This window comes from Eufriesea mexicana, unplaced genomic scaffold (genome assembly GCF_001483705.2).
Source record: "Eufriesea mexicana isolate 0111107269 unplaced genomic scaffold, ASM148370v2 scaffold4744748261, whole genome shotgun sequence".
NCBI classification, from domain to species: Eukaryota; Metazoa; Arthropoda; class Insecta; order Hymenoptera; family Apidae; genus Eufriesea; species Eufriesea mexicana.
This window is the reverse complement of record NW_016907860.1, coordinates 12,077-36,399: the sequence shown is the minus strand read 5'-3', so window position 1 is coordinate 36,399 and position 24,323 is coordinate 12,077. Positions and strand designations below refer to the sequence as shown.

The following is a 24,323-nucleotide window of genomic DNA, read 5'->3' as shown; positions in this document are numbered from 1 at the left end:
TCGTATCGACCACACTTTCTGCGTTCCTCGTGAAATACTTAGAATGTCCAAAGGTGTGTTTTCACATTACCAAAATATCAGACCGACATGAATTTGCAATTTGTTTGATGCAAATAATGTATTTAATCACCCGTAACGATGATTACTTTTCACGAGCTCATATAATCGGAACAGAAAATAATAAGAGTGATTAGCATTGCGTGAACGCAAAATACATTTTTCATTTATAAAGAATGTAGGATAAAATAGACGCAAATTAATTATCATAAAAAAAAATTATTTGTTTAGCATTAAAAATATTATAATATATATTTTGATTAAATTTTGGAGTATCTCAAACTATTATTCCTATCGCTGTAAATGTTATCATGAATTCAATTATATGTTTCTAACGAGTTAAAAAATTTTTTATAATTTCATATATCCTGTAACATATTCAATCCGATCAAATAGAAGATAGAAAGATAGTTTTACGTCATGATTAATCAATATGTTAAATAGTAAGTATTTAAAACTTGAGACTGCAAATAAATTTGCCATTATGCGAAAACGTTTAATAATGCATCGAAAGTATATTTTTTTACATAAAGTTTCATATGCAAATGCAATTTTCATTGTTCATTCATTATATAATTATATTAAAAAGAATAAAATATAGTAGTTATCAACATTATTCGTATAAAGTAAAATAATAATAATTATTTATAATTTTATACACCATAGTTCTAGATCAAAGTATTTGGTTTCATTAAACTTTATTAAAATATGGAACCATACAGTTACATATCAAATATCAACAGTCATTGATTTATTAAAAATAATAAAACCGGTCGATAAATTTCAGAGTAATTTTGCACAATTGAAAATCCGACTGAAGACAATTCTGATAGAGGAAAGTGTTTATAGTTGCTGCAAGTTGCCTACACTGCATCAATCATATATGTGTATACTTCGGTTCTGTGTTGCAATACTGTTCTCGTAAGGTTTTGTTTTCTTTTATAGTTCCTCGGCTGTAACATAAAGAAGAACGTTGTCATGCCATTACAAGTTCACGACGTTCAGGTAATTTTCTAAAACGACACGCAATAATTGTTTATATAAGTAAAATATTTCATGCAGACCTGAACTATGAAGAATTCAAATGTTCGTTTTTATGTTGTTTCTTTTATATTGTAGTTGCGATGACTATTTAATAACATCAATTATTTTTATCGCCTTTTAAAATATTATAACTCACAAATCTTTTTGTATAAAATGTAATTTTGTATTTGATGATGTATTTTTTGGTATAGCAAAATGTTGTGGAGCCTATGCAAATCGATGTTCCTACAGAAGATAATGACAATGCTGAAGAAGAATCATACATCGTGGAAAATCCAACATTGGTACATATCATTTTTTCCAGAATCATTTGATTCTACGTTTTGCAATTTTTTATTTTAATTTTTCCAGGACTTGGAAGTTTATGCCAATAGCTACACTGGTCTTGCTAAACTCTATAGGCTTATATACATAGCCGATCATTGTCCAGTGTTAAGGATAGAGGCATTGAAAATGGCTATATCATATGTAATGACAACATATAATGTCTCTTTGTATGTTATATTGCACAAAAAATTAGTGCAAGCTGTAGACACACTTGGATTGCCAGATGTTGCAGCACAATCATCCCAGGATATGTTAACTTTAGATCAAGCTTGGGTTGAATCACGTTCCAAAAAGGCTGCTTTAAAACTAGAGAAATTTGATACAGATCTTAAGAATTATAGAAGTAATTCAATTAAAGAAAGTATCAGAAGAGGTCATGATGATTTAGGAGATCATTATCTAGATTGTGGAGATCTTGTTCATGCCTTAAAATGTTATTCCAGAGCAAGAGATTATTGTACCAGTGGGAAACATATTGTTAATATGTGTCTAAATGTTCTAAAAGTTTCTGTTTATTTACAAAATTGGGCTCATGTACTGAGCTATGTAACAAAAGCAGAAAGTACACCAGATTTTTGTGATGCTCATGGTAAAGACAACAGTCAGGCTATAGCTACAAAATTAAAAGTTGCAGCTGGTTTAGCAGATTTAGCAACCAGAAAATACAAGATGGCTGCCAGGCATTTTTTACAAGCATCATTGGATCATTGTGATTGCCCTGAATTGTTATCCCCTAGCAATGTTGCTTTATATGGGGGACTTTGTGCTTTAGCTACATTTGATAGGCATGAGTTACAGAAACAAGTTATTTTTAGTAGTTCCTTTAAATTGTTTTTAGAATTGGAACCACAATTAAGAGATATTATCTTCAAATTTTATGAATCAAAATACGCATCTTGCTTAAAATTACTAGACGAGATTAAGGATAATATACTTCTGGATATGTATATAGCACCACATGTTAACGCATTATACACACAAATTCGAGATAGAGCACTGATACAATATTTTAGTCCATACTTAAGTGCAGACATGAGACGCATGGCAACTGCTTTTAATAGGACAGTCTCTGAATTGGAAGATGAGCTTATGCAATTAATTCTCAATGGTCAAATACAAGCTCGTATAGATTCTCATAATAAAGTAATTATTGTTACTATTTAATATTTTTATAGGGAATTATCGTTTTATTTAATTTATTGTGTACATATAGATTCTTTATGCAAAAGACGTCGATCAACGTAGTACGACGTTTGAAAAATCTATGAGCGTTGGGAAAGAATATCAAAGGCGTACACGTATGTTAATTTTAAGGGCTGCAATGCTTAAACAACAAATTCAAGTTAAGGTAAGAATATTTATTACTTTTAGATTTAGTAATATCATAAAAAATTTTGTAAATCCTAGAATTTTTGAAGATTCTTATCTCTTTTTTTTCTTTTTTTAATACTGTTAGAGCCCACAACGTGATAGCACTCAAGGAGGAGAGATGTCAGTTACCTGGAAGCAATAATTCAGTGGTAAGAAATTGAACTGTGACTTATGCTAATCTTTTGGTTGATAAATGTATTTATGCAGATGACTGTCATGGTCAATAAGATACGAAAAAGTACTTTGATACCATATTGAACATATTATTCATAAATATTTAAGATGCTGATACTGAATTTGAATCTTTGATAAACATTACATAATATGTATATAATATATCATACTCTAAACAAAAACAAAGCTAGTATTTTCAAAAATATGTTAATTACACACATGAATAAATCTTTGATAATATATGTGATGTACACTAAAAACTTTATTATCAATAAATATATGAAAACATTTTTTCATGCATGAACATCTTTTTTACCATATTGTCCATGTTTGTTTAAAATTGTAATTGTATATATTACAAAGTTAATAGTACATACTTATTTTTTTATGTTAATTGCTACATAAAAAAATAACTAAACTATCATACTGAGAAAAGTACTTTTTCTTCAAAGGATTTTTGTTCACATTATATCAATATTTATTAAAGGCCAAAATCGTTTTATATATAATTTATTAATTCACAATATTTTGTTATAAAAAGTATACAACAATTGTTATTTACCAAACTATACATAATTTTAATAAAAACAATGAAATGTTCACGTTTTTCACATATTTAAATAATATGGCAAAAAGTTTGCACATTTCATCATTGTGGATAATATATGCACTTTAATAAGTTTTATTGCAATTTTAAGAAAATACATGTTACGTTACAAAAATTGAAATTAGTTGTAAAATATTTAACAAAAATTCGTGGTATGAAAATATGTTTCTTTTTAAAGATAATTCCTTTTAATAAAGATAATCTATTCTGTATTATTAATATATAATATTAACAATATTAATAATATATTTATATATAATATTAAGAATATTAGAGTAATGATTTTCTAAACTTGGTATTATATATGTCTAAATATATAGTTTCACAGTCAAACTTTTGCAAAAAGTGAATTTAGTAATTTTAACATTTGAAAATTCTTACTTGTTCCAAGGAAATATGTTAGACATATCAATACATGACAATAAAACGATCTATTTTACACTAAAATAGAAAGACTAAACTAATATGTTATTGTTCAATAATAATATTGTGTATAAAAATAAGAGAGATCTAATTATAAAAATTGTATATAAATAACGTTATAAAATGTGTAATCGATAACATTTATTAAGATTTTATTATAGAATTATGAAACCATTATTAATTTTCTTCTTGAACCTGAAAAAGTATTTTTTGTTACTTAAGTGTTAGGATTAATATATAGACTTAATTATGATTTATATAATTCTTATTGCTCTTATTGAGCCTTTAGTAATAGTGTATAACGTTAACATAATAAATTATAATATTCGATAAATGTGCATACTATTTCGCGGCGTTTGAACTTCAGATTGTAGTAAATATCTTTATACCAAAGCTTGATATAAGAAAATTGTACATATAAAATATATATAAACTTAACATGATATCAAAGCTCAATTGACATAAAATATTTTAAATAACAACTATTTTTTATACTTATAAATTTTCAAATAAATTATTTTAATTAAAATAAAAGTGAAAAATTTAAATCACACCTCTATACTTAGAAAATTTGATTTTCAACAAATAGATAGTATGAGTTTGCATATATTGTGCGGCAATGTAAAATAATTTAAATTATCATCAATGCAAGTTAATAGGTGTATGACTCTGTTTATATACCTTTAATATACCTTAAATATGCCTCTCTTTATATACCTTTAAAGTAGTTGAAATGCCGAATTTAACAAGGAATCCTAAACCAAATGCTAAAAGATATGGGATATATTTAGCTCCTGGTATGCCAGGTCGTTTTGCTAGTAGAAATTCTAATATAGACAACTTTTTTTCTGTATATGGTGGATAACGGCATCTGTTGTAAATTATAAATAGTAATTATTCTTTCATAAATTTAACCATATGATAGATCATGTACTATGTGATTTTGTAAAGAATTGCTTACGATGACACTATTTCTTCCAACATATTGAAATCTTTGATAAGACAGCCTCTTTTGTGCACAAATGTATCAAAAGAATATTTTCCATGGTAACTTCCCATACCAGAATAACCAACACCACCAAATGGTAAATTGTCAACTGAAAGATACATATTCATATGATAAAAATGTAATATATATATTTTTATAATACAATTAATTTACACAATTAATGATGGATATTTAATTAGGGATGAGTAAAGCAACATTGTATAAATTTTTAAAATAAATATTTATACAAACACCACATAACACATGCAAACATAGTAAATTTAAATCTGTGCAAAAATATTTACATGCATAAAGAAAAGCTTTGTATTAACATATACATGATAATTACTTAATTCTATTAATCAGAAACAAATATTAGAAAAAAGGTTCAATACCTTGCGCATGCAACAGTACATCATTAATACAAGCATTACCACTGCTTGTATTGTCAAGTACAATTGATATAGTTTTTTCATCACTGCTAAATACGTATAATGCTAATGGCTTTTCTCTGTATAGAATATGTAACAATTTATAAATTATAACTCAAGGAAAATCAAGTTGTTATTTAAATTTTTATATATAACCAAATAATTGTAATAACTTTTTACATACTATTGTTAATATATATTATTATTACAACTGAACATAATTCCAAGATTGTTAGAAATTACTTATAAAAAATTTCAAATATATAACGAATTGAAATACAAATTAATTAGAATATAGTAAATAATAACACAGAGCAATAGAATCCACATAACCATCATTCCTTTTATTGGTCTAATATTTATAAAAAGTGGAAAAAGGGATTTATATATTAGCTAATGTGAAAATTCGTGTAAAACTCTTCGAATTGTTAGTAATTTATCAAATTGGGAAGGATGTATTCTACCATTTGTACACTGCAAATATTTTGAGTTGTCTATTACAATTTACAATCTTCTCATCCACCACCAATGTTCAGAAGATGAAGTAGTAAAAACCTCACACCTCTATTCATTTGAAAATAATTCCACTTCATAAATAAGATAAGATTAAACATATTAGATTATAGCGCTGCAGAAAAATATTAAATTTTATACAGAACAATTTTTTGGCAAAAATTTGGAAATGTAGTTAAATTAAAGCATCAAGTAATGAAAATAGTAATTTTCTATATGTGAAAGTAGGATTTGATTAAAAAATGTTTATAAAAAATCTAATTAATAATATTAAATAGAACATTATAACTCAGAAGTAGTAATTTGTACATTCAAAGGGTTTCAATAGTAATACTATCTATAATGTTTATATTAACAAGCATTCTAGCAATAATTACCTAATATACCCTAACTCACCACAAAATTGCATTATCGTATCATTCACTCCAATACTTCCACTACAAGTTTGACTTATTAATAAATCTTGAACACTCTTGTCCTTAGAAAATATGTATAGTACAAGTGGGGATTCGCTAAATATAAAAAATTAATTTTTATATTTTGTTTTTAATTTCAAATTTTGTTTTAAATATCACAATAAATTTTTATCATTTATATAACTTTAGTAATCAATTTTCTGATTGTAGATTAGGATCGTGACGGTATACTTTTGTATTTTTACTAAAAGTTTTTTGAAAAAAATTAATTGAAGAACTTACCCATTATTTATGAATTCAATTGCTTCATAAGCGTTATTCACATTTATGAATGGTAATATTGGACCGAATATTTCATCTTGCATTATGGGATCAGTACGTTTGACATCAACAAGTATAGTAGGCGAGATAAATCTTTCGCTAGGATCACAGATACCGCCTATTGCTATTTTACCATCATTTAAATATTTTACAAGACGCCTATAAAAGTAAAAAATTCGCATGGTCTACAAGATAATATAAAATTATAAGATATGTATATAAAATTTTGCTTACTGATAATGATTTTCATTAATTATTCGCGATAAATCTGGACTTTCTTTGGGATTATCACCATACCATTCTTTCAGAATCTCTTCTGCTTTTTTTATAAATTTACTTTGGACTTCTTGAGAGCAAAGTACGTAATCGGGTGCGATACAAGTTTGACCAACATTAATACATTTACCCCAAAGTACTCTTTTCACCGTCATATCAATATTCGTTGTATTATCTATATATACAGGGCTATAAATTATTATATTATTATATAAATTATACTTTTTACATGATAAAAAGTAGAAAATGAAATTAATAAATATATTTTTTTTTACCTTTTACCGCCCAGTTCTAATGTAACTGGTGTCAGATATTTATTTGCCGCATCACGAATAATTTTTCCGACTGTAGCCGAACCTGTATAAAAAATGTAATCAAATCTGTGTTTGAGTAATTCTGTGGTTTCAGGAACACCTCCCAATACTACATGAATACAGTCCTGAAATATGAAAAATTATTTTAAAATACAAATGCGGAATGACTATATTTTTTGCAATTATCTTTAACTTAATTTCTTGTTGAAATTCGTTTAAGACACATACTTCATCCAAATATTTTGGAATAATTTTTGCGAGAACCTTTGCTGTGGCAGAAGATAGTTCTGATGGTTTAAGAATAACACAATTCCCAGCAGCTATTGCACCTAGTAACGGAATTATACATAATTGAATAGGATAATTCCATGGTCCTATAATGAGAACCACGCCATATGGATCTTTTCTAATTTTGACCTTGTCAAGTAAATTAATAATTGATTTTGGTGGCTAAAAGATGCAAACAATTGTCTTTTATATTTATTTATTTAAATTAGGTAGTTATATATAAAAGATAATATTAAAGATACCTTTTCATCAGTTACCCACTCCTTGAGGTTCATAAGAATATGCTTGATCTCTCCTTCTGTTAATTGTAGTTCCATTGCAACAGATTCAAATTTACTCTAAAAAAAAGAATGCATTACATGTTTACATATATAAGATAAATAATATAAGGTTTTAACATTAGTTATTGTACAAACCTTGCGTAAATCTGAAATAAGTGCAGACAAAATTTCCTGTTTACATTCTTTTAGCATAAGTTGTGCTTGTTTTAGTTGTTTTATTCTCCATTCTAGTGGTTTTGTTTTACCACTAAGAAATATATTTCTTGTGCGTTCAATCAACTATAAAGAAATTATAGATATAAATACGTAAAAAAAAATATGTTTTAATTTTGAATACATAAATTTTTAATTGTTAATAAAATAATATACTTACACTTGGATTATCTGTCATCATTTTCTTATTAGATTGTGCTAGAATTAGAATACATAAATGAGTAACAGTTATCTTGAATATTTAAGCTGATGTGTTTGTTTTATTTTGTTATTAATTTTATCAACTTCATATATAGAAATAAATATATATAAATGTAAAATGAACTTCTGTAAATACAAATGCTAAAGGATACATATGAAGAATTTTGTTTTTATAAGTACATTATAGTACAGTAATATATTTAAAAATATTTATTATATACAGTATAGCACAATTTCACTTCCTTATCATTCATATGCACACAATTAACTATAAAAGCGGTCTGAAAAATTAATCGTGTGAATCGATTTAAAGAGAAAAAAAAGAAATTAATTAGATAATGACATGGTGAAAAAAATATTTAATTTATGGAACAAACGAAAAGTATATTCATTTGTATGCTAATGAATGCAAATTAGATATAACAATTCCACAATAATACGGAATAAAAGCAATTAAGTTTTTGCATAAATATTAAGGTGTCATTGCTAACAAATAAAGCAATAAAATACGACGCACAACTTATTAAGTGCTTCTACTTTATTAATGTATCTACTTCGAAATAAAATATTATTAGTAGCCACCATGAATATTTCAATAATAGTGTCACTAGATTGTTTCAAACCTCTAAAACTGTTATTTATTAAGGATTAATGAAATCAAAATCAAATAATTTATTAACGCATCAATGAAAATTGCATTCCTTTTTTAACAATTAAACCTAAAACAGTGTGATTGAACGACAGTAAAAACAACATAAAATTAAAATTATTTTCATCAATTTAACTATAGCTATACGTACATGTGCTTCGTTCCTTAAAGTTTGATGGAATAAAACTGAAAAGATGCGCTTATCATTACAAAAAACAGTCCCGTGACAAAGTAATTTATTCTGTATATACAACTGAATCGATAAGGAAGACATATTTGATATTTCTTTATAGATGTCAGCACTATATTCATTTTAATGCAGCATCAGTGTATCGTCTATCATTAGCCCAGAATCATGAACAATAGCGTGTTGGTGGTTCATTTTTATTTTTGTGGTTTTATATTAGTGATCAGCATTGAATACTTAAAATTGTATAAAACTGTAAGATATTCATAATGAATTGAATAGATATTTTATCAATATGTTATATTAATTTAAATATGTGCAATTTTTATAAATTATATGTTTCAATTGGTAGTCGTTTCATGGAAAGTCTAATTAATTCTACATGGTTAAATGAAGATATAAAAAATTGTTATAACTTGATTTCAGATTTTCATTAATCGTGGATAGATCTGTCAGCATCAAATTTTCTTCGATATGTGTGAGTGGCAATATAGAACTATATTACTAAAATTGTTATTATTTTATCATGATATAATAGATTTAAGCAATTATGACAAAATAGACAGTAATCGGATAGAATCATGAGTACATTTACCCGCGGTTATTTGCGCGCGAAAGTCAAACTTTGCAATGTAGTAATTTAATGAAGCATAATGAAATCAATATTTTTCTGTGCCAAATATTCTGAACTTATAACTATATTAAAAATTGTATGTTTCAAAATGGTGCACTTTAACATGCAAGTAAGATGCAGTGCATTATATTTTTGCATAAAATTCCTACCATAAGAATTATCATAGCACATTATTGACGATTCCACATTAATTTTTACGTGGTTCATATTTTTCAGCCTAACTTCTTAATTCTGATGATTTGTAGCCGTAGGAGTTAATACAAGAATAAATTTCCTAAAAATTATAAGCGTACATAAAATTTTACTACATTTGTAAAAATAACTTTTGAACTTGCAGGTTAGTATTATTTTCATATATCTAGGATGACATAAGCTGCGCAACAATTGTTTTATCTGTTAAAAGCGTTTGCGTAATGGTTTGCATATGAAATGAAAGAAATGTGGGGGTCTTCCCCCTAGTCGGTTGATGTCAAGCTGATCGTAGGTATCCCTCGGTGGCGGCGTAGCTAGAAGGGACGGTAGGAAAAGAAAGGGATGCGTTTTGCCCCGGGCTTGCTAGCGGACTCATCGGTAAGTCTACCCTAACAGGCTCTATTTTTCTTAACATACATTTATCACACCAGATATATATGCAAAATTATACATGCAGGAAAACCAAAACGTACAAAAAGGTTGCAAATGATGACTTAGACTATGAGATCGATGACTCCAACATGAAGCACTCGGGATCTTAGCGTTAAACTTAAACTATCGCGCTTATCGCTATGTGATAATATATACTTAAGAGTTATAGAAGGACGCGTGTATACCTATGTATAGAAAGGCGCGAAAACTATACAACTTTTGTTTGTGAGTGGGTAAGTGGAAGGGGCGACTAGATAAATAAATAAATAAATAAATGCTTAAAAAAACATTAGAGCGAGGAGAAGGAGGAGAGGGAGGAGGGGGTGGGGTGGATATATAAATTTTATTTATTAGAAGATTACTTTGAACAATTCTTATAAGTACAATCGGTCTGAAAAATTATGAAAGACAAAACGAAGATGATCGGTCCCTGGAATACTAGCCACTATATTAATTAGGATTGAGTGTTCGGTTTTATTTGTTTATTGGTACATGATTGTTTACAATGTTTTCTTTTTTAACAATGATCGCGTATCGAGCCACCAATATTTTTTAAGGTTCTTACGATGCGGATCTTCCCGATCTATTTTCGATAATTTCGTATTGATTTTTGTTAAGTTGTCACGAGTGTCGTCTGTGTTATACAAAATTGCCATGTTGCCTGCTTTCCTAGTCACGTGATAGATCAGGGGTACATTATCGCTATTCTGAATGTACCCATGACCATCAAGATATACGAAAGCCTCTGTGTCGGGTCTTTTAAAAATATTCTGGATTTGGATATGTAGAACTGTTTATTAGGCAATTGCTTTTTATGGTTTTAATGTTCACCCAGTGATTGCGAATCAATTTCAGCATGAATAGGTCTATTCTAACTATTTCCGCGAGCTCGTACAATCTATGGTTACTGATTAGTTTAGTGTAATTTGACTCCGGAGTCTGGAATTTGCCTAGACAAGCTCTGAGGCATTTTCTCACGAAAATCCTTAGTTTCTCTATTGTACTTGCCGTTGCGTTAAACCATATCGGGCAGCCATATGTCAGTATCGGTCTTACAAGTGTTTTGTAACAAATAATCTTTGTTTTTGCACTGATTGTGAGCAATTTTGAGTAAACCAGCCGTTTGTGCTTGGCGAATGCTCTTTGAGCTTTCTCGATTTGCGTTTGGACATGATTGATAAAATTGAATTCAAAGTCCACATGTACACCTAAGTAACGAACCACATTTTTATTCACGATTTTAACCCGATCGTCTTTTCCATCGTACAGTTGAGTGTTTCGAATGCATCCGTACGTCGTAGTTCGCGTTCGAGATCCGTGATATGTACGGCCGGAATAGAATGGTTTCATATTTATCGATGTTAATTTTCAACTTCCACGTGTGGAAGTAATCCTGTATTTTTTCAAAGGTTTCCTATAGTCGTGTTTTTAATTTCGAGGGTCTACTGTTTTTCATATAAATTAGTAAGTTGTCGGTGAAAGCTACTACGAATTTGTCGGGTTCGTTATTTAGGTCGTACATGCGGAGTAAGTCGCTTATGTATATGCTAAACAAGATGAGGGAATTGATGGTGCCTCGTTGCAAGCCATTTCTAATCGCAAAGGTTTTCGTGGACGAGCAATAGTCTTCCGTGACGATAAATTCTTTGCCATGTAGCATGTTCCAGATCATTTTGACGGGGTGCGGCGGAAAGTTCTTTTCTATGAGTTTAACACTAGAACTACCGATCTTTAATGGGTACCTAACTATAACGTGCACAGATTATAGTAATTTCAGCGATACGATGAATATGAGTGAATATATCGATTACAGTTCTTTCTTAATATGGGTTGATACGAATTTTATTCTTAAAGCAGGTGTATGTGTTCGGTGATTGCAAAAAGGAAAATTCTGGGACCAGTCATTTTCACTGGGTTGGTAGTTCTAGTGTTAAATTTCTGTCATTTGGTATGTCTGGGACGTGAGTCTTCGTTAGGAATTTTGCGAATTTCGTCCAGTCGGCTTTGTGGAAGTTGTGTCTGTCCGATGTTACTAATTCGTCTATCTCTAGCATTTCCATCGAAGGTATAGATATTTCTATTAATATTGCTCGATGGTCGCTATCATATTCGAATGAGTCTAGGGTGTTGTAGCTAGGTGTGTTATGGAATTTAATGCGGTTATCCGCTAAGCGAAGATCTATGAATGCTTTACTTTTTGGGTATGATGGTATTGTTGTCCTATGGATGGAGAGTCTGTAAGGGATATGGTTTTCGAGGGTCCACCGGTTCAGCGATATCCTTCTGCTATTGTTTATAGCGTTACCCCAGGAATGGTGCTTCGAGTTCAGGTCACCGGATAGTTGGTAATTATTAGCTCTATATAATTCGAGCTGCCTGAATAGCGATTTAAGCTCTACTATAAATTCTTTCTTACAATTGTTCGCTGCGTACCCTGCGATCACGAATAGCTTAGCTGCGCCTTGAAGCTTTATTTCTATAACTGTCGATTCGAGGCTTTTGTTTGTCGTTTCGTGGTCTAAGCAAATGTGTCTGAATTTAATATCCTTGCGCATGACGATTCCCGTTCCACCAGCTTGTTTCGCATTAAATCTATCTGTTCTAACAAAATTGTCATTTTCGAATACAATTCTGTGTCTAGGATTAACTTTCGTTTCGCAGAGTAACGCTATATCCGGTTTATGGACGTTCAGACAATCCAGGAGAGTGGCGCGTCTTTCATTCGTTATGATAGAATTTACGTTTATTTCGATAATGTTTAGTCGTTTTAACACGAGTTTGTTGGCGCTGTGCGTATGTGCTGTTCTCTCGGGGGTATCCATTACATTTGCGCTAGCAAGAAATTCACGGATGCGTGTGTCAGAACGGTCCGCAGTGCTTCTGTGACAATTGCCTGACGACGTGTATACCACGTCGTTGGCGATTCTGCGACAAAAGCATTACGACGTGCGTGGCACGTCTTTCTAGCGCAAGTGGTTAAAAGTCTGTTCCGAGAGATTCAGTGACAAAGTTAATTTTGTTGGAATTTATTTCTACGGTTTCCGCTATTCACGCGATCTGTAGGCTTATGGAGTTTGACATTTGTCTAATTTCCGTTAACCCTTTGCACTCGACGATTTTTTCGCCAAAGAAGGATAGGACTTCAAAGATTTTCTGTTAGAAAGCTGACGATATTTTTCTCAGTAGGAATAAGAAATCGTATGATAATTAACACGTAGAATTATTTGATTTCGATACCTCGCACATCGTTACATTATTTAAAATTTGACATATTTATGAACATCGAGCTTCGAAATTTTATCAAATGGCGACTGAAGGGCGCCTCTTGATTGCAGAGGGTTAATAGTGTCGAGTTAGATGCGTTCGATGAGTCACTTTGCACGGGTTTGTTGGATTCTACATTGGGGGTAGTGTGAGTCTCTGTGTGTGTTGTTTGTCAACCTGAGAGTATCGCGTTGTAACAAATGTTTGGGTTTATCGTTTTGTTGATTAATTGTTGCTTTCTGTACTTTTCGATTTTTGTGTGTTGGTTTCGTTCCTCTATCATTTGTTTCAATTCCTGGAGCTTCGGGCATCCCCTGTAGGAGGCAGCTTCCAGAGCACTCTCCTGGCTTGGGTTGTAGGTTGCATTTTACGCATCTATACTCTAGGTTACAATCGAGGGCAACGTGGCCTATCCTTTGGCACCTCTTACACTGAACACGATCTTTATTATTTTCTCCCATTGAATAAGGGAATGGAGTACGATTTTGATCTGTTTTAAATTATCCGTTTTGCTGTCAGGAGACAGCTGTACTGTATAAATTGGGAACTTTTTCCCTTCAAGGATTGATTTCCTCGTCTCGAATCTTTTTACTGTACAGAATTCTAGGCCATCTAGGTTTTTCAGTAATATTGATGTATTTCTAGTGCCTTTAGGTGAAAAATTTTACGTTGTGTCTTTTTAGCAGATCACATACTGTTTTATGCGCGGTGATAGAGTTCAGATGCAGAAGGTGTTTGCTATTGCTAATTTTGTTTGTATAAAAGTCTTGTGTTACCTGCGAAACGATTCCTATCGTTTTGCACGGCGTGTCAAGTATGGTAATAGGAGGAGGCCTCGCGCTTCTTACCTGATTACCGGACCCCTATAGTTGACTTTGTTGCTCGACGACGGTGGTCCTTTTTATTTTTTTCGCCAATGGTGGGGGTGGTACTTCCGTCCTTTGGGGCTACTGGTGGTGGCTGATGCTGCTGCTGGTCGCTGCTCGTAAGCTGGGCTCGGGCTAGATCTCTTGTTTGGGCCGACTTTCGTCCACTGCTCCCTGTCTTCGATCGATGTCGTGTTGCTTTTTGGGGCTGCAGGGTTTACTTTCGTCTTGGCTACCTGGCTCGATGGCTCAGCGTGGCTGGATGACGTAGCACGGGGATTTTTTCCCCCGTTGTTGCGTTCTTCGCTCTCTCTCTTCTTCAAGCTGTTTCGAGAGCAGTTCTACTGTCTTGTTTAATTCATCAATAATTTTTAGCAGCTCATCGTATTGCAGGGCTGCAGGTTTCTCACTTGCTTCCTTTGTTGCAGTGGTACTGGCTACTTTCTTCATTAGCGGCATGTTTGTCAATTTCCGTGGCGATACTAACGATTTTTTTTTTACTATTAAAACCGTTTGAGTGCCACGGGTCTTTATTGTTTCCCAATCGAAAATTGCCAAGCGGCGCGATAGCGCTTGTCATATTCCGTGTCGAAAAATGCCAAGGAGCGCGAATTAATTCTTTCAGTTTAGTATTCTGAGCATAACTAGTGACATTAGTGTGTTTAAATCATATAAAAATATTATTTCAATGTTTTATTACATTTTTTATGCTTTGATAAGCATTTCTGGAAATTTTAATAACATCTGCATCCATATATGTTAAACTCAAATTAAAATTCTTCCTTATCATCAAAAAAAAGTTTCCTTATCTAAAAGTAATGGTTGTTTGTAAGAATAAAAACGAGTACGTGTACAAACTGTAATATTACTCCAATTTTGTCTTAACCACTTGCGCTACGATTTAACTTTCGGTTGCCGTGCCACGCTCTACAATATAACATGCGGCAAGGCGTTACATTGACGTGGTATACACGTCGCTGGCGGCTTTGGAACAAAAGCATCTCGACGTGCGTGGCACGTCTTTATAGCGCAAGTGGTTAACTTACTGAATGGTAATCGTAAAGTCACGCATCGACAAAAACCGAGCGTGCTATGATTGTCTGCTTCGCAGCCCAGAACACTGGCACTTTGGGACACAAAATAGAAGCACGATGGCACTCAAACGGTTAAGTTTGTCAGTGGTTTCTGAATTTTTAAAATATCATACCAACCAATGAGAAGACAGTCGATCCTTATAAAACTACCGACAAGGTATTCACAAGAAGATTCTCCGTAAAACCTCCATCACGACCACATCAAGATTCTCTCTGAACTCCATCACGACCACAACATCAGCAATCGAGACCCACCGACACTCAGCGCAGGAGACTATCTACTACTATAGAACTCCTTGCACTTCAACACTAACTAAGTCTACTTCTATCAAGTTAGAGTAGGCCGCATCCCAGGAACATTGCAGCATCATCGTAGCGGGCCTTACAACCCCATGAAACTCCACGAGCGAGTTGCAGTGTTCGGGACGCAACAGTCGTTTTTCTCAATAATTACATTACTCCTTGATGGTTTTGTTAGTTTATTCTCCACTGTCTGCAAGAGATCACTCTCTTGTTTATTTGATATGTTGTTGTCATCTTGATGGTGTTTTATTAATGCACTATGGAACGTGTTTTCACTGTCGAACACAGGTATGAGAGTTTACGGTTAAGGACTCCGACTGCGCAGGAGGATCGGGCTGTACGTTCGTCACCTTCGAAGGTCAAGGCAAAAGTCGCTCTAGCAGGCTCTTAGACTGGTATACTATTAGAAGGACGGGAAATTATATATATATATAAGATTTGGAGGTTTTCCGAGGATTTGCGAGAAATTCCTCGAAATCGGAATCCATCTAGTGGCGAGGTGGTGAGAATGATGGTCGTTACAGAAATAAGGATCCGCATATTTTGTGACTCGTGTAAATCAAGAAACTCCCGTAGATAATGCATTCGTATCACGACTAGAAGTAGCCAAAGGCTAGTCGCTAGTGTGATTTTTAATCGAAAAATTCTAAGCATAACTTCAAGGTAAAATATAATTTTTCTACCTTCTTTAAGTTTACTATCACTTCTTTCACTCTTAAATTACGTTAAATACTTAACACGTTAAACAATTAAATTATGTTAAAAACACTAACCTTTTATTCTTTTACAGATAAAAATGTTCTCGGTGCACACACTGTTTAGTAGCACATTTAAATTATCTTTATATAATGAAGTAATTATTGGATCGTATGTGAACGATTAGTCTCTGTCTTTGGCGAACCTTCTATCAGCGTGATTACACGTCAAATACGTTCAAAAGAATCTTTTGACGCTTTTTATAACTTTCCGCTTCTTATAGCTCGTTGGAGTTTGCGCCCATGATATAATGATAGAGATAAAAAAGTTCGTGTGTCATCGTGTATACTTGTGAAGCATTGAGGCCTGATTGATGAAACTGCTTCTGCATCGATCTTAGAGAGAACTAAGTAACGTCGAATGCAGAATTTTTGCAGAGTCGAAAGTTTGAAAACGGTTCCTTAGGACGTTGTAGGTTTAAAAAAAATTCATGGAAATTTGCAAATTTTTTTACCGATTCTTGGAACCAATCTTTCGACATTTTTCTAAGAATGTAAAGCAAAAATGAAAAATGGTGAAAAATTTCGAACTTTGGATTACCAAAAATTGTAAAGGCTTGTCAAGAGTCTAAAGATTCTTGATAAAAGAAAGAAATGGTAGAATTCTTGGAAATCGCATAATTGTTACGGTTCATTGATGCATATTTTAAATCGTTGAAATGTCACCGTTATTTATTACCTGCTGCATTTTAACTTCTGGAATAATGTATTGAATTTCTTATCGATGTTTATGCTTTCGTGAATAACTTTACAAATATGTTATCAATTGTTATTGCTACGTATAAATACTGCCAGCATGGAAAATATCTGTGCTATATTCATCAAATTTGCACGATAAACCTCTTATCGATTATCGACTTGATCGAAATATTGTTTACTTTGTTGGAACCAATTTTTGTTCCCATTTTACTTACTATTATCTATCTCTTTTGCTACAAAACCCAAAGAAGTAGCTATTTTAATTTTCATTTATAAATTCCGTAACTTTCTCATTATTTTTTCTGTGTTATTCAGGAAGCGGGAATTTTTATACTTCTTCTATTAGACTTTTTCATTGTTACAATCGCCTAACAAATCTCAAAGAAACGCAAGTATTCTGATTTACGTTTTGTCAATCAAATCTAAAAGAAATACCGCCTTTAATTTCCGTCTTTCACTTTTTCTCTCACGAATTTTATCCAATTGCTTTCAAGTCTTTTCTTATCACGGATAATTCCAAAATTATTACAATTTTATTCGACCGCCTTCACGAAATAATATATCAATCGATAAGAAATTGAGCGTTGAAACAAATTGCGTTCTATAGTTCAACGTTGCGAATAGTGATTCGACGAAAGTTCGTACAAAATCACAGAGGTATTGTTAAGCGAATAGCTAAATGATTTATAGGCTACGTCAGACACATGTCCAGCTACGAAGTTGGACATATGGTTAGTGTCGATCAGCAGTGATTTACAGTATAATTCATACATCCTCAAAATGAGAACTATTAAAACTCGATACTTTACAAGAAGTTGTAACACACTTCGTGGAAATTCACGATAGCACGTGTCATTTACTTTTTACTCGACTAAGTGCCGTGTGATATGGAATGACATCATATATTTTCAATTAGGCATAGGAAAAAACTAACTAAAGAGTTCCGTGGAACGTAGTAATTTTTCCAAAGGTCGAGTACAGAAAGCTATAAGATCTTGGATAAGTATTTATCTTTACGAGTACATACAGAAATGTCATTTCTGTCCGATATTGAGTTTCTCTGGTGAATACGGATGAAAAATAAACGTTTACCTTGGGGACCTTTAATTTAGAATCGAAGTAAGTTGTAATAGCAGCGAACAGGAATAAACAGATTAGATATCGATTAAAAAGAATAATAATAATTTGCTTTGCGTAATTATGGTTAAGCAGATGAGATCACGAAGCTTATTAATATTCGAACGCTGAGAAATTAACATCGATATGCAAATGCACAAGCTATCCATTAAACGAGCCAGCAAATAGTTCTTCTTGAAGAAATTGAAAGGGGCAAAAGAGAATTATATCATTTAAATTTAAATTACGAGCATAAGCATTATTAAGATTTCTAAACTGAACCGATCACATATCGAAGAAATACACCTCGAGAATGAACACAATTAACATAAGAACCACTAAACCAGTCAAAATGAGATTTCAGATTTTTCGTTTCTGCAATTGCTAAAAGTTAACGTCGACTTTCACTCAGACAGAAATGTAATTATAGATGTGGGTATGCGTACATTTTCTTTTATCACTTTAGTTATCATCGCTTATATTTATCACATTTGTTTATACATTATAATGCAAACATGCATTATAAGCAACGTAAAGCATGCATGTTCTAATACAAAGGAAACCGTTTTCAGATTCGTTCTGTCACACCGAAGCTTCTAGAGATCTTTCTCCATCATAACAGGCTGCTTATTCGCTTTATTCAAATTTTCTTACATAGCACAATCATTGTATGATTCATTCTACTAGCATCGAAAAGATATGGAGAAAGAAAGTAAAACAAAGAATAGAAAAGAAAAGATTAATCGCAATAAACTCCAATGAAATCACTCACTGGTCTCAACGTCTTCTGGTAAGTTTGATTCCATGTCGATTCGCCACTCCTTTGTGACTGATTTCATATCCTCCGTCTCCGAAGAGATAGGCTCTTGTTCTACCTTGCCGACCTCGATCACGATTTCCGTCTGTAAATCAAGTCGGGGGAATTAGAATTTTAAAAGAAACAATTGCACATCTGTCACGAGATTTTTTCCAACGATATTAAAATGAGATTCATATTAGATTAGTAAGTTTTGATGTTTGACGTTTCCTTTTAATAGTACTTTTTTATTTTTGCAATATTAATTACCTAGTCCAGGAAGATTTTTTATGAATTTATTATAACTTATTATAAATTATAAATTTATTTTCTTTTATCCGACAGATCCACTCATAGTAATCCAAGGTGATCAAGATTCATGGAAGATGGACTGTTAGTTTCCTTTTTTGACAACAAATCGTTAAGTCGATTCCGATGTAACCGGCACGAGATGGGAAATGGAAGTTTGGAAACGAAGAAAAATTTCTTTTCACCGATATGCCAGTGGAATTTTTAACGTAGCCCGACATTTTTCCATATTACCGTTATCTTTGTTTCGTGCAAATAATTTTGACGTCTTCTAAGAGATCGAATATCTCACTTTATTTCGTTTATTTAACGGGAGAATAAACTGAGAAGCAATCGTATCTTATCAATCTTAATTTTAACTTATTTGGAACAAATTTCATTTGTTCGAATCACGCGAAATAAGCAAGGAATTTCAAAGTGATGTAATCGTATGAGTACTTACGCAAAAATTACGTGTTTAGTGTACTATTAGACAACGTTGTAATTTTTGCACATGTAGATGAAATTTAAGATTCGTAAATGTCCGACAGATGTTAGTAGCCAGTAGTTCGTGAGTTGAGAAAGGACGATGTTGTCTTTCACACAGCTGCACCTCGACTGGACGTAGAAATATTGTTTCTAGTGGTACACCTTGTTGGCAAATGCAAAAAATGTAAGGGATGAGATCATCCTTGGTGCAACTTAGGTAACAACAATTTCATTCAGGTTTGGTTTTTAGAATACAAATTACGAAACTTATGTAAGAAATTTAAGGAAAAAACTTATTAAGGAATTTTAGAGATAAACTGGATATCAAGAATAAGAAATTTTTCCGTACAATTCTTATTTACAGTGCCATATTTCAGAAGAGATCTTACTTAGAATCGAGACATGGAATGTTTTCTGAAGTATCGCGGTATTTATTTATTATCAATTTAAGATCGACTTGCACTGATTTTGTTTTGTAAGGGAAGAAAAAAAACTAAAAGAAATTGAAATGGATTTGGAAAAATGAAAGAAGCTAAAATGTAGAGATAAACTGGATATCAAGAATAAGGAATTTTAGAGATAAACTAGATATCAAGAGTAAGGAATTTTTCCGTACAATTCTGTAAATACAATGCCATATTTCAGAAGAGATCTTACTTAGAATCGAGACATGGAATGTTTTCTGAAGTATCGCGGCATTTATTTATTATCAATTTAAGATCGACTTGCATTGATTTTGTTTTGTAAGGAAAAAAAGAAAGCTAAAAGAAATTGAAATGAATTTGGAAAAATGAAAAAGAGCTAAAGGATTTGGGAAAGTTTAAAGTAAGCAATGCTCGATCAAGACAATTTCTAGGAAGCATCAGTATGCAAACTATTCGCGTGGTTAGGCTTGTTTCGCCTTCCCTTTCGCTGAAACATGTTCTCGAAAGTGGGCACACAGGTTTGTCGTATCGTGGAAATTTAAACGTCAACTAAACACAGTGGTTAAAATACGTACATTACATTATCCACTAAAATCTATTAAACGAAGTATTAGACTCTCTATAATATCGTGTAATATTCACATATCTATACAAATTTTGAACTTTTAAATATTTCTGGCTATAAATCGTAGCCAGATTGGAGCAACGGTGTGTAATTATGACGCTCTTTATAAAACAAAATTCCAATCCCAAAGTACTCGATGCGAAAATTATTTCGCATTGCATTAGTTCCATATATAATAAAATAAATAAACTGCTAATAAATATGTATGTAAAATTTCATTATACTTTGATATTTTCTTTCTGTTCTCTGAGGTTTATTTATATCAGATTTAAGCTGTCGGATATCACCTAATACCTCTAGAACAATATTCAACAGGGTCAGAAGTACAGGCAGAATAAATAAAACATTTCATTATACACACAAATCATATGGATTTCACAGTCACATGGAGCTCATATTGTTTGCGATAAATACTTTCGTCATAAGTAAATTCAATCTATTTTACGTACTTTTCATCTTCATCCACATCTCGTCATCCACCATCGATCATCCTCAAGATGACTCTATCAGAGGAAGACTTCGTTTCACGAAACATTTCACGTTCAGTTTCGAAAGATCGCGAAATATCTCTAAATCGTTCCTGTATCTTCCCAAAAGTTTGTACTTTTCCATAAATACCATAAGTTACGTCTCTCTCTTCGAACGATCTTCGATATGCTTACTTCTACGTCCCAACTTATTTCTCCTATCGCTAACAATTCCACACAGTATCTTCACTTCACTTCGAACACCTCTGTATACCGTGTAGACACGTGATTATCAACGATAAATCTTTCACATTTGCCTCCTTCACTTGAATCGAAATTGTGAAAGAAGAAAATTCCACGCACATCACGACCCGTCAACACGATCGACCAGAATAATATTTTTCCTGCTAGAGAGGCGATTTAACATCCTCGATGCTGCGCAAATAAACCCACACGACAAGGGTCCTTCTTTTTCCTTCGCGAAGGATCTCGTGGGATTTACTATGCGTGACAGAAAAGAAGTCATCTCGTTCGGTTGCAGGGTATCAGGGGTACTCCACTTGTTCCGCCTACACTCTCGCTAGTAATACCCACTATTCTATGGCACTCCCAAAACTACTAGCTCTAAGTTCGGTAACGTGATGCGTTAACATAGGCGTAAGATATCCGCGAAAGAAATGTTACCTCGGAGTTAACTTACAATGAATTGGAAGCACTACTACGCCAGACAATAAACGAAACGACACCAAATGATTCGAAAGGATTTTGTAAACATGTAGAAACACTGGAACACGAATATTGGACGAAAGATGGAAGACGCAATTGAAGACTTAGAATTGGAAATAGAAAGCAGTGAGTCGGATAAGGAATCAGATGACAATAGCTCAGAAGATTTATAAGATATTATAATAATTGCAAATAATCATTTGTTCATCGGAGGAATCTGAAGTTAATATATTTTTGGGACGAGTTTACGCTCTTGCATCTATTTGTTGCATCCGTTTCACTTTGTCTCGAGGTATACGCGAATTTTGGAGATTTCGACGTGCAGATAGAGCAGCTCGAGCTACTTCAGATCGTTTGTTACATGGAATAATATTTCCCTGTTTCATCGCTTAAAATAATTTTTATTAACGTGTTTTCTGTAAAAATTTGGGACTCTTTTCTATTCATTTTCGATTCGCAATTGTTTATTATTCTACGTTCGTCGTTAGTCGATTTTCAGTATGGTTTTCGATGTAATAACGATTTTATTTTATTTGCACTCACCATTTTTAATTGTCGATTGTTCTGGCTCAGTAGTGTTGCACGTTTTGTTATTGCAAGCTAACGTGTCGAGAGAGTTCTTGGAGCAAATTTTTAACTGCAGCTGATAATTACACGATTGACATCACAATGATTCTCGCGTGTCACGAATGTTGTAACGACAGAATAAAAACTGGTCGAAATAGCCGTTCATTGGATCTTACGTGTCGAGTCAAAAAGTCGAGGACGGGTTGAATTTGCATTCAAACGGAAGCGAACTGTATCTGATTATTTCCACCAATCTTGCGGCTGGTATGAGCTTAGAAATTCGTCGGGTATTGTACGAGCTAAACGAAAATGTGCTTTGGTTTCAGGCCCGACCAGATTTTTGGGAAACAAGAATCGTTTATACCTACAGCGATATTTCGAATAATAATAATAAATAATAAATAATATATAATAAATAACAAATAATAAATTCATTTACAGAGATTTAGAAAGAAAATTCAGCAATCTTTAGTAATTTAGTAATAAATAGGGAAAAATAAGTTTAGCAATAAATAAATGAATAAAAATGCAATTTAACAACGAATTAATAAAATTCGCGTGAAATGTATCGATAAATTCGATCGAGATGTACAGATACATTAATATTAAATTGTAAAATTTAAATAAAAATTACGAGACGTTGAGAGTTTTTGCTCACTTAAAAGTCAAGTGTAGAAACTGCATTAATTTCCGAACGTATTTTTAATGGCACTTGTAAGAAACGAATCCCTAGGCTTATAATTTATCACTATTTCGAACGCAGTTACGGAATTATGGATCGTAAAACGGGATAATTTTTCACAGTATGATCAGTGTTGATCTCAGTAGCTCTATTCCATTTCCGTTTCCTTCTTTCCTCGATTGCTACTGGAATGACCGTTCCATCGACTTTCTTCGAACTTTCTCATCGATTCAGGTATATCTTACGCGTGTTGCAAGCGTAATCGAGGAAGTCTAACACGTAATCTCTAACAGCATTTCTCAATGACGTTAGAGAATTGACTCACGCAGTTCTAAAAGATCGATTCGAATTCTCCTCCGAGCAATCGCTTCCGCGAGAAGAAATTTTACGCGAGAAAATGGTAACTCGACGTACCTCCATTTTTCTTATGCCGAAATCTCATTTTTCTAACGAGTCTTTCTATGAAATTTCCCACAGAATTTTTCGAGTACTCAGTTCTAACGTATTCTTCTACAGAATTTGCAGTGGATTTGACACTTTGACTGCCACGTTGGTCATATATGACCGGCCACGGTTTCTCCTGTCACGCCATGATGGTCATTGGTGACCGGAGCGCTTGAACTACTTGAATTACATTGAATTATATTGAATGAAAATTGGCAGTTAGTGCATTTTGAATATAACCGCTAATTAGGAGATACTTTGAAATAAAAAGTGCCCCATTGAACGATTAAAAATTTTTATTAGAACATCAAAAACATAGAACAAATCTTGCATCTAGCGGTGCACTCCCGTGGCGTCCTGAGGGAAACGTGTGATTTC

The 24,323-nt window shown here is 32.5% G+C and overlaps 2 protein-coding genes across 9 annotated transcripts; one reads left to right on the top strand and one right to left on the bottom strand.

Moving 5' to 3' along the window:
- Positions 1-9,813, top strand: CSN1b (COP9 signalosome subunit 1b). Of its 3 annotated transcripts, none has more exons than XM_017899010.1 (6): positions 1-53; positions 1,003-1,062; positions 1,293-1,385; positions 1,453-2,571; positions 2,642-2,776; positions 2,885-2,941. In XM_017899010.1, the coding sequence occupies exons 2-6, from the start codon at positions 1,036-1,038 to the stop codon at positions 2,939-2,941; spliced, it is 1,431 nt and encodes a 476-aa protein (XP_017754499.1). In that variant the 5' UTR covers positions 1-53; positions 1,003-1,035. The 3 variants fall into 3 exon arrangements, with proteins under 3 accessions (XP_017754499.1, XP_017754574.1, XP_017754651.1); XM_017899085.1 differs by lacking the exon at positions 1-53 and adding an exon at positions 9,508-9,813 and having other exon boundaries at positions 956-1,062; positions 2,885-2,948; XM_017899162.1 differs by lacking the exon at positions 1-53 and adding an exon at positions 3,007-3,123 and having other exon boundaries at positions 956-1,062; positions 2,885-2,948.
- Aldh-III (Aldehyde dehydrogenase type III) lies at positions 2,895-22,945 on the bottom strand. Of its 6 annotated transcripts, none has more exons than XM_017898485.1 (13): positions 22,796-22,945; positions 19,209-19,338; positions 8,205-8,242; positions 7,967-8,110; positions 7,793-7,888; positions 7,491-7,712; positions 7,224-7,387; positions 6,907-7,137; positions 6,634-6,831; positions 6,332-6,447; positions 4,965-5,100; positions 4,721-4,874; positions 2,895-2,928 (listed from the first exon to the last, which is right to left on the bottom strand). In XM_017898485.1, exons 1-13 carry the CDS (start codon positions 22,796-22,798, stop codon positions 2,905-2,907), a joined length of 1,656 nt encoding a protein of 551 aa, XP_017753974.1. In that variant the 5' UTR covers positions 22,799-22,945; the 3' UTR covers positions 2,895-2,904. The 6 variants fall into 6 exon arrangements, with proteins under 6 accessions (XP_017753974.1, XP_017754052.1, XP_017754137.1 ...); XM_017898563.1 differs by lacking the exon at positions 2,895-2,928 and adding an exon at positions 4,136-4,198; XM_017898648.1 differs by lacking the exons at positions 2,895-2,928; positions 22,796-22,945 and adding an exon at positions 19,984-20,126 and having other exon boundaries at positions 4,622-4,874.
- Positions 22,946-24,323: the final 1,378 nt, after the last annotated feature.